We start from the raw sequence: 9,894 nt of genomic DNA on the forward strand, positions 1-9,894 counted from the left end.
CTCCAGAGTTAAAAAAGAATTTGCTCATGGGCGCCTGGGTGGCTCAGTCAGTTAAGCGACTGACTTTGGCTCAGGTCATGATCCCAAAGTTTTTGTGGGTTCGAGCCTCCCATCGGGCTCTGTGCTGATCATGGGAGCTTGATAGGGATTCTCCCTCTCTGTCCCTCTTCCCCTCCCCTGCTTATGCTCTCCTTCTCTCTCTCAAAACAAATAAACAAACTTAAAAAAATTCATTAAAAAAATTTGCTCATGTTTTGCTTCAGCATTTAAAGTTTATTTATTTTGAGAGAGAGAGGGAAAGTGCAAGCAGGGAAGGAACAGAGAGAGGGAGAGACAGAATCGCAATCAGGCTCCACACTGTCGGTCAGAGCCCGACCCGGGGCTCGAACCCACGAACCATGAGATCATGACCTGAGTCAGGAGTGGGACGTTCAACTGACTGAACCACCCGGGTGCCCCTGCTTCAGCATTTTTATGATTTCTTTCTATTTTTTTAAGTAAGCTCTACACCCAATGTAGGGCTACCGACCAAGCCAGCCCAATGGTTTCTTTTTTTATATTACATGTTTGATCCACAGGAATTTTTATTCTGGTACACAGTATGAGATGTGAATCACATTTGTTTTTATTTTTTCCCCTAGCATCTTAAATGACCTGTCTCTTTTTCCCACTACCTGAGATGCCATGATTTATTCTATACTAAATTCCTATATGTATCTGGTCCCTATGGGGTCTTCTTTGTCCTTTCACTGCTGTGTCTTCACTTACTAGTAACCCAGTGTTGTGATCATTGAGAGTTTAAATTGTGTTTTAATTTCTGGTAGGGACATTCACTACTCACTGCTCTTTCTTTTCTTTCATTTTTTTAAGTTTTCTTGGCTTTTCTGGTTTGTTCATATCTTCCTCTCCACTTTAATACCTTCTTGCCCTATTAAAAAAAAACAAAACAAGGGTACCTGGGTGGCTCAGTTGGTTAAGCGTCTGACTTGGTTTCAGCTCATGTCACGATCTCAGTTTCCTGCGTTCCCTGTGTGGGGCTCTGTGCTGACAGCACGGAACCTGCTTGGGATTCTCTCTCTCTCCCTTTCTCTCTCTGCCCCTCCCTCATCCAGGCTGTCTCTGTCTCTCTCAGAATAAATAAATGGACTCGGGGCGCCTGGGTGGCGCAGTCGGTTAAGCGTCCGACTTCAGCCAGGTCACGATCTCGCGGTCCGTGAGTTCGAGCCCCGCGTCAGGCTCTGGGCTGATGGCTCGGAGCCTGGAGCCTGTTTCCGATTCTGTGTCTCCCTCTCTCACTGCCCCTCCCCCGTTCATGCTCTGTCTCTCTCTGTCCCAAAAATAAAAAATAAAAAATGTTGAAAAAAAAAATTAAAAAAAAAAAAATAAATGGACTCAAGACAACAACAACAATGCAAAATCACGCTGGCGTGTTCTATTGGGGTCATGTGAAATGTATAAATTAACTTAGGGACAACTGACTCCTTTATGTTGTAGATTCTTGCTATCCGTGAACATTTCCATTTGATCACAGGTACTTTGCTTAAAGGGCTCTATTTCTCTCCTGCAGCAGAGCGAACACCTCCCTGCTCCTGTTGCACACGCACACTTGTCGCACACTTACTGACCACACACATCAAAGTCGCTGGGCTGCTGGCTGACCTCTGTCTCCCACACTGAATTGGTGGAAGGGCCGTTTTTACTCCTTTCTTTCCTTGGGGCCTGGCACAGAGCCCACGCTCAATAAATGTTTACCCCCCTCCCCCTCTCCCAGCCCTGGAATGCCCCATACACACCCAGTATTCGTCCTGCGTTCCCTCCTGCTTACCTTCCTGCGTGGACCCATCAGGCCAGTGCAGTGACACCCAAGTCCCCACCATCTGCAAGGAGGGCTGCATTTGTCAGTCTGGCTTCGTGCTCAGTGGGAAAGAGTGTGTACCCAGGAGTCAGTGTGGCGGCTGCACAGACGACTATGGCAGCTCCTTCCCTGTGAGTGGGGACAGGAAGTAGCGGTGGGGACAACACCTGGAAGCTGGCATTTTCTCCTTTCCTGGGTCTCTTTGAGCCTGGGGACAGAACACGGTGGTGTCCAGCCAGGGCTGGGCTGGGGGGGGGGGGCGGCGGTGGGCATGGTTTGGGTTTTGGATCTGAGGAATCCAAACAGCCGGGATGGGGCGTGGCCTTGGTTTGAATCCTATGGGTACCACTCATGAGTCAGAGGACCTCCGTGACTCAGTGTCCTCATCTGGAAGATGGGTCCAGTAGTACTTCCTGAACAACGTATGTAAGACACCAAGCACGATGCCTCTAGGAGGTGGTACCATAACTGCCTCTGGCCTGGGCCAAGTAAGCCATTCAGACTGTGGGCCTAGGCTGGCCCTTCCCTCCTCACGCCCTGGTTCTTCCCGTGGCTTCTCTAGGAGGGTAAGACCTGGATCACCATTCGCTGCACCAGAAGGTGTGCCTGCACTTTGGGAACCGTTCACTGCCAGCAGTTCAGCTGCCCCTCTGGCTCCCATTGTGAGCCCCAATCTGACAGCACGGGCACCTGTGACGTTAACAGTAAGAGGGGCAACTGGGGAGGTGGAGCAAGAGGTGGGGCCAGAAGGGGCTCAGGCTGGGAAAGTCTGGAGAGGGAAGGGGGCCCAGCACGGGCAGGGGGTGGGCCTGCGGCCTCATTTGGGCTCTCACCTGCTCCGTGGCCTAGCCGTGGCCGCCCCTGGGATTTGCTCTATTAAGTGCAAACAGAGGGGACGGGACCGAGAGATCTCTCAGGTTTTGTAATGGGGGCTGGGAAAGGAAGAAGGTTGAAGGTCAAGTATCTAGGGAGCTGGGGGCTCGGAGGGAGGGTGACGAGAGACATCAGGGCCTTAGAAGGATTCTGAGCGTTCTATCCGGGAAGGGTCCCTTCTGAGTGTCTGTCCTTCTTGGCAGCATCAGAACAATGCTCAGTTTACGGGGACCCCCATTACCGCACATTTGATGGCCTCAGCTACCTATTCCGGGGCCGCATGACTTACACTCTGATAAAGACGGTGGACGCGCTCCCCACTGGGGCGGCGCCTCTGATCGTCGAGGGGCGCAACAAAGTGTATTTGCCCTGGAGCCCCGTCTACCTGCACGAAATCATCGTGGTGATCTATGGCTACACAGTCCAGCTCCGGGCTCATCTGGAGCTCGTGGTAAGAGCCAGGCCGGGCCCGGTGGGTGTCGGGAGGCGGCCTGGGCCTTGGGAGGCCACCGAAAACAGGCGAAGCCAGGGCTCCGTGTTCTCTGGGAAGTTCCTGGCCTGGGCTGGGCTGCCTGGTTATGGAAGTCGGAATCAGTGCCACACTCCCCTCATGGGATGAGGCAGAGGAGGGCAGCGGGACTGAGCCAGAGGTTGGAGACAGATAGGGAGAAAGGGAAGGAGAGAACATGCGGCGTGAAGGTGGAGCCAGGCTGAAGTAGGACCGGGGGCGTCTGCTCTGCCAAGGAAGAGAGACGCGGGGGAGCAAACCCTACCGGGGTGTCTCCTTCCATGGAATGACGGCACGGAGATGCCGAGCAGTGCAGAGAGGCAGAGGAGAGGCAGCGGAGGGTCGGGTTGACTCCGGACCACGTGGCTCCCATCTGTCTTCTCCAGGTCAACAACCAGAAGGTGGGCATCCCCTACCAGCCCGATGACCGTCTGCGGGTTAACCTGCGAGGCCACCGCCTGTTTCTGATCACTGACTTCGAGATGCTTGTCCGCTTTGACGGAGGCAAAAATGCAGGTACCTGAGAGCGGGGATGGGAGAGCAGGATGGACGTTTCCGGGAGGGGGCCAGGAAAACCATGTGGTCCCCAGGCCGTGGTGAGGAGGCCCCTGCCCTGGGAGTGGGCCCTGAGCGCCTGGGGAGGAGCCTGGAGGGGCAGAGAGGAGGTGGGGAGCCCTGCTTTCGAACACCCCTTCCTCCTGCAGTGATCACGCTGCCCAACAAGTACAAGGGGCTCGTGCGTGGCCTGTGCGGTAACTTTGACGGGAACAAGAGGAATGACTTCGTGCTGCCCAACGGCACCATCACCCAAGACCTCATCGGCTTTGGCAACAGTTGGGAGGTACACGGGATCAGTGGCGGCCTCGCCCGCTTCGCAAGGTGAGAGGGCTGGGCTTCTGAGTGGCCGCAAGGTGACCGGCCCTGGGGGGTGAGCATCAGCCCGGTATCTGTCCACACCCCACTCACCCCGTATCCTCAGCAGAGGAGGACGCCCGAGGCCGAGAGCCCAGACACACTTGCCTGATCTCGTTCTGTCCCTGCCTCTCAGACCGACTGTGGGCACACCGGCCCTACAGATCCCAGGCTGTGCCCATGCCTCCCCACACTTCCTCCCCAGTTCCAGAGTTCACCGTCCTCATGGGCCTCACCTGGCGCTCCCTGGGTCTCTGCCCCAGGGCCATACCGGAGGAGGAAGAGGAGGAAGGGGAGGAGTCAGGCTCCGACACTTCGGAATGCACCCCGGAGCGGCTGGCGCTCATCAACAGCACCCAGGCGTGTAGGGTGCTGGTGGACCCCCAGGGCCCCTTTGCTGCCTGTCACCAGACTGTGGCCCCCGAGCCCTTCCAGGAGTGAGTCGAGGGCCCAGACCACATGGGAGTGGCCTTTGTCCGGGTCCTGCTGCCGGTTCTGTGATCCGAGCTCTGTTTGGCTCTTCTTTCTCTCTGTGGCTTCAGTTCCTTGTGATACACACCCCCACACACACACACACACACACACACTCACACTCATACACACGCTCACACACACACACACACACACACACACACACTGCCTAATATCTTTCTGCTGGGGCTTCCGGGTCCTCCTCTGCAGGGCTGGGTCTCTGCCTCCCCGTCTCTGACAGCCCCCAACTGTCCTGCTACCCCCAGGCACTGTGTGTTTGATCTGTGTACCGCCCAGACCCCCAAAGAGCAGGAGGAACTTCGCTGCCAGGTCCTCAGCGGCTACGCCATCATCTGCCAGGAGGCGGGAGCCACCCCGGCCGGCTGGCGGGACCTCACCGGCTGTGGTGAGGCTCTGACCTTCCCCAGCAGCTGGTCCCCCGACCTTCTTGGCCACTTCTGCCCCCTGCTCGGCTCTGAGCCCCCACTCTTGCTCCTCTTGGGTTGCCCGCCCCGCTTCCCCTATCCCTCCCTGGACTCACCACATCCGAGTCCTCCCGACCCAGCCTCCCTCTCGGCCCCACCCAGGAGGCTGCACCCCACCCACCCGTGTCAGCCCATCCCGCTCCTTCTCGCTCCTTCTCGCTCCTTCTCGCCTCCGCCCAGCTTTGCTCCTCCACTTCCTTAGCACACTTTAATGTCACAGGCAGAAGGACACGCAGAGCCGGCCCCCTCTTCTGGCTTCCCGGCCTTTACCAAGCTCTGGGTTCTGTTGGATGACCTTGTTCCCCCCTCCAGCTTCCGGCCCCACGTTCCCCGTATCTGTGGGGTCAGCCCAGCCTGGCCACCACCTCACTATGACTTTCCCGTCAGCCTTGGCGTGTCCGGCCAACACCGTCTATCAGAGCTGTATGACACCCTGCCCAGCCTTCTGTGCCAACTTGGCAGCCCCTAGGGACTGCAAGGGACCCTGTGTGGAAGGCTGTGCCAGCCTCCCAGGCTACATCTACAGTGGTGCCCGGAGCCTCCCCGTGGCCCACTGTGGCTGCACCAGCAACGGCATCTACTACCAGGTCCGGGCTGGGAGTGGAGGGCCCTGTGGGGGCAGGAGAGCCCGACGAGGGGGGAAAACCAGACCTTCTCCTCCCGGCCCTTCTCCCCTCTGCAGCGGGGTGACAGCTTTGTGACCGAGGATTGCTCTCAGCGCTGCACCTGCGCCAGCTCGGGGGTGCTGCTGTGTGAGCCCCTCCGCTGTCGTGCCGGGGAGATCTGCACCCTGGGGAACCTCACTCGTGGCTGCTTCCGAGGTGAGCCTAGACCTCCCCTTGGCTTCAAGCTGCCCCCTTGTGGGGGGGCGGGGAAGAGCGGGACGGAGGATCGTCCCTCTCAGTCTTCGATGTCAGGTCAGGAAGCTGGCCGTCATCCCACTCTCTCCTTTTTTGGGAGGGGCAGAGAGAAAGAATCTGCGTGCAGTGAGTGCCTGCCATCTGCCAGGCACTGTGCTGGGGCCTTGTCCCGGCATTAGCGTTCCGTGATCTTCAGTCCTTACCCCACATCCCCACTATAGGTAAAGAAAGTGGAGTTCAGAGAGGGTGAGCACTTTCTCCAGAGCCCAGGGCTAGTGAGTGTAGAGCCCAGTTTGAAAGGCAGGCTGGTGTATATGTTAACTAACTTGGATTTAAATAAAAATAATCAAAAAAGTGTTAAAACTCAGGGGAAAAAAAAAAAAAAAAGCAAGCAAGCAACAAGCCAGGCTGGCGGACCCCTGCCCAGCTTCTTCCAGCCTCTGTTTCCCTCTCTGGGGTCCCAGCCCCAGGCCCCTCTCCCTGGCTGTGGGTGTTCTCTTAGAACCACCCGCCCATCACCCCGCTTGTCCTCACAGAAAGCCCATGTCTACGGAACCCCTGTCAAAATGATGGACGGTGCCAGGAGCAGGGAACCCACTTCACCTGTGAGTGTGAACTCGGTTACGGGGGGCACCTCTGCACAGAGCCCCAGGATGCGCCACCCCCTGGAAAACCAGGTGAGAACTTCATCCCAGACCTTGTATCCTCACAGCCCCTTCCCCACCACCAATTGCTACAGCATTATTCCATGTACATAATGTGAACATATAATGCATACCTATTACAGAGCTATGACGGGTAATAGATTCTTAATATAACACACATTATAGAAAACATAATAATATGCTCCCTAGAGATGAGCAGAGCAAGGAGTTTCAAAGAATCCGAGTCCCTGTGCCCATCCCCTACCGACATACAGTAGCCCCCCACTAATCTGTGGGGTGTACTTTCCAAGACCCCCATCCAAACCCAGGTGGATGCCCAAAACCACAGACAGCCCCGGATCCCATCTGGTTTTTCCTGTACGTGCAGACGTATGATGAAGTTTTGTTTATCAGTTAGGCGCAATAAGAGATTAACAACAACCGAATAGAACAACCAGAGCAATTACGATAATAAAACTCATGTGAATGTGGTCTCTCTCTCAAACCGATTGTACTGTCCTCCCCTTCTTGTGATGATGGGAGAGAAGATGACGAGGGAGGTGCATGATGTAGGCGTTGTGATGTAGTGTCAGGCTGTTGACCTTCTGATGCTACTGGACCATCTGCTTCTGGACTGCGGGTGACTGTGGGTGACCAAGTGTGGAAAGCGAAACCCCAGATTACGAGGGGGACCCGCTGTCCTCTGGGATCTTCTCTCGGAACCCCGGTCCCTTCTCTGGTCTCCTTGCCTCACTCCTGCTCTTCCTGTCCCGTCTCGGATCCGTCTGAGCCTCTCCAGTACCTTTGACCCTTTCTCCCCATCCAAAACTCGAATTCCCTTGGGCTTCTGAGCCTGTGGTTCTCTGACTTTATCCCACCTCTCACCCAGGGTGGGGTGGGTGGGGGTGGCTTTTTCTACATGTTCATTTCAGGACTCCCCCCCCACCCCTCCTGGCAGCCCAGAGATTTGGATTCAGTAGGTCTGGAGGGGGCCCAGAAATCTGCATTTTTAATAAGCTCCTGGGTGACTAGTAGAAGTGATTCCGGGGGCGCCTGGGTGACTCAGTCGGTTGAGCGTCCAACTTTGGCTCAGGTCATGATCTCACAGTTCATGGATTCGAGCCCCGCGTCGGCCTCTGTGCTGACAGCTTGGAGCCCGGAGCCTGCTTCGGATTCTGTGTCTCTCTGCCCCTCTCTGCCCCTCTCCCCCACTTGCACTCTATCTCTCTCGTCTCAAAAATAAATAAATATTAACAAAACATTTTAGAAGTGATTCCAGGGCTGCTCGTTGAGAAGCACTGGCCACAATGATACCCTGGACTCTAGGGGACCAGCTGGACAAACACCCCCCTTAACAAGGCTGATGGGAGTTGAGTGTCCAGAAACACAAAGGGACCCTGGGTGTGTGGTGCCGAGGCCTTGGAGTAAAAGCCTTCTGGAGGGAGAACTAGTCACACCCAGGGACTCAGGGGTTATAGTCCTTTCCGGTGGCAACTTAGGATGGAAGGGGAGTGTCTCCTCCCCCACGCCTTCCTATCCCATGTGCCTCCGTTCTGTCCCCCGCACCCCAGAAGCATCCAGCTTTGTGGCCATCCTGTTGGGGATGCTCGTGCCTGTGGTGGTCATAGTGCCGGCAGTGACCTGGGAATGTGTTTCCAGGAAGAGGAGGAGGAGGTGAGTTCTGGGAAAGGGGATGAGCAGGGGTGGGTGGGGATGAGTCCACAGGGGAGTGGGCACTGACCCTTCTCTCTTCCCCACCACTCCCAGGGAGAAAACGCAGAGCCAGAACAGAGAACAGGCTGGCCGATGCTGGTGAGAACCATCCCGGCCCCACAAAACCTTGGCGACTGGGAGCTGAGTCTGCCTCTAACGCGGGGTTTTCTCACTTTCTCCTCAGATTTCGTTCCAGAGCATGCCCTTAGAGTCCCTCAGTTTTGAGTTGCCCTCAAAAAAGGAGAGAGAAAATTAAAATTTATTTTTGAAATGTGAATTTCCACATGACTGTGGTGGAGGAAGGGATCTGTGAAGTGGGTCTTGGGGGGGGGTGAAATAGGAGGGAGGGACACCGGTGTGCAGGGCTGGGGGGTGGCCAGCGCTGGGTGCTCTGCAAAATGTCCAGAGGGGAGGCAGACCGAGGTCTGACTGTCCCTTGGACAGAGCCGCTTGGCGGTGGGGTGTCCAGCCCTCTGGCTTCTGGGAAATGGGAGAAAAGCCTGCACTTCCCCAGTCTTCCCAGGAACCCAGGTGATCCCGAGGAGGCTGACATTTCCCATGAGGAGATTAAACACGGGGTGGAGGCTAAGGATGGGGAATGTGGCTTTTTTGTCTGTAATCCTCCGGGGAGGCCCCTCGCTCCTGCGCACATCCATTTCCCAAGAGGGCCTAGGGGTTACTATGGCAACTGCTGGTGAGGTCTAGGGGCTGAGGAGTTCAGAGCCCCATCCCAGCAGCAGAGGCCAGCTCTCCTCAGCCTGAAGCCAAAGGGCTCACATTCTGACCCCTCCCCCAGGGTCTCAGGCCTCCCGACCGACGGGCAGGTCACTGCTTGGGGATGGGGCCTGGAACATCTTGCTTGGGCGCCAAGAGGGAAAGGAAGGCTGCCAATTGGGGTGGGGAGGCCAGGACGTAAGACCCCAAGGGACAGGGGATGCCAGAGCAGGCAGGACACTGGGTTCTACAAAGGAACCCTTCCTCTGTGCTTATTTTCTGAGAGGACCCTTGCAGCCACCCTTGTGTAAGGAATGGAGATCCCACCTGGTTGGGGAAGGGCCCGGGGAGGGAGGGATGGTCCCTGACCCGGCTGGCTAGGGGGAGCAGCTCTCACTTGAGCTGGGCATGGCAGGGGTGCTCAGGGGGTTCCGCGAGTGAGCTGGCTGCACTTTGGCTCGGGCATCACGGGGTTCCCTGCTGCACACCCTGCCCCCACCCGAACTCCCTTCACCGCATCTTTGACCTTTTGCCTGTTTTTCGTCTGTGCCCTGTCCCCTTGATCTCTGCCCCTCCCCTCAACAACTAAGGTCACCTTATCTAGCCCGGATGTCTGGTTGGGAGGGGAAAGGGGTGGCCTGGGCTGGCATCCTCCCAGATAGACCACGTCCTTCTGGACCCACGCGCCCTCCATCCTTAGCAGGATGGAGTCCCTCCCATACCTCTTGAGTGTACAAAACAGGAGTGATGGGTCATCGAGGGAGTGGACAGAGGATTCCAGAGCATTAGGGACGCTAGAAGACGCTGGGACAGGTAGGAAATCACAGACGGGATTGCCACCTGAGGCCACCTGGGCAGG

The 9,894-nt window shown here is 56.5% G+C and overlaps 1 protein-coding gene across 1 annotated transcript in view; it reads left to right on the top strand.

Annotated features, from left to right (window-relative positions):
* Positions 1 to 8,598, top strand: part of ZAN (zonadhesin) — a 39,466-nt gene extending 30,868 nt beyond the window's left edge. Inside the window, 12 exon segments of the mRNA XM_058711342.1 lie at positions 1,772 to 1,986; positions 2,418 to 2,559; positions 2,932 to 3,179; positions 3,623 to 3,752; positions 3,941 to 4,115; positions 4,412 to 4,585; positions 4,886 to 5,025; positions 5,492 to 5,691; positions 5,787 to 5,925; positions 6,501 to 6,641; positions 8,180 to 8,282; positions 8,376 to 8,598. Of these exon segments, the coding sequence (XP_058567325.1) occupies positions 1,772 to 1,986; positions 2,418 to 2,559; positions 2,932 to 3,179; positions 3,623 to 3,752; positions 3,941 to 4,115; positions 4,412 to 4,585; positions 4,886 to 5,025; positions 5,492 to 5,691; positions 5,787 to 5,925; positions 6,501 to 6,641; positions 8,180 to 8,282; positions 8,376 to 8,424 (1,856 nt within the window). The 3' untranslated portion in view covers positions 8,425 to 8,598.
* Positions 8,599 to 9,894: the final 1,296 nt, after the last annotated feature.

Source organism: Neofelis nebulosa, chromosome 18, assembly GCF_028018385.1.
Source record: "Neofelis nebulosa isolate mNeoNeb1 chromosome 18, mNeoNeb1.pri, whole genome shotgun sequence".
Lineage (NCBI taxonomy): Eukaryota > Metazoa > Chordata > Mammalia > Carnivora > Felidae > Neofelis > Neofelis nebulosa.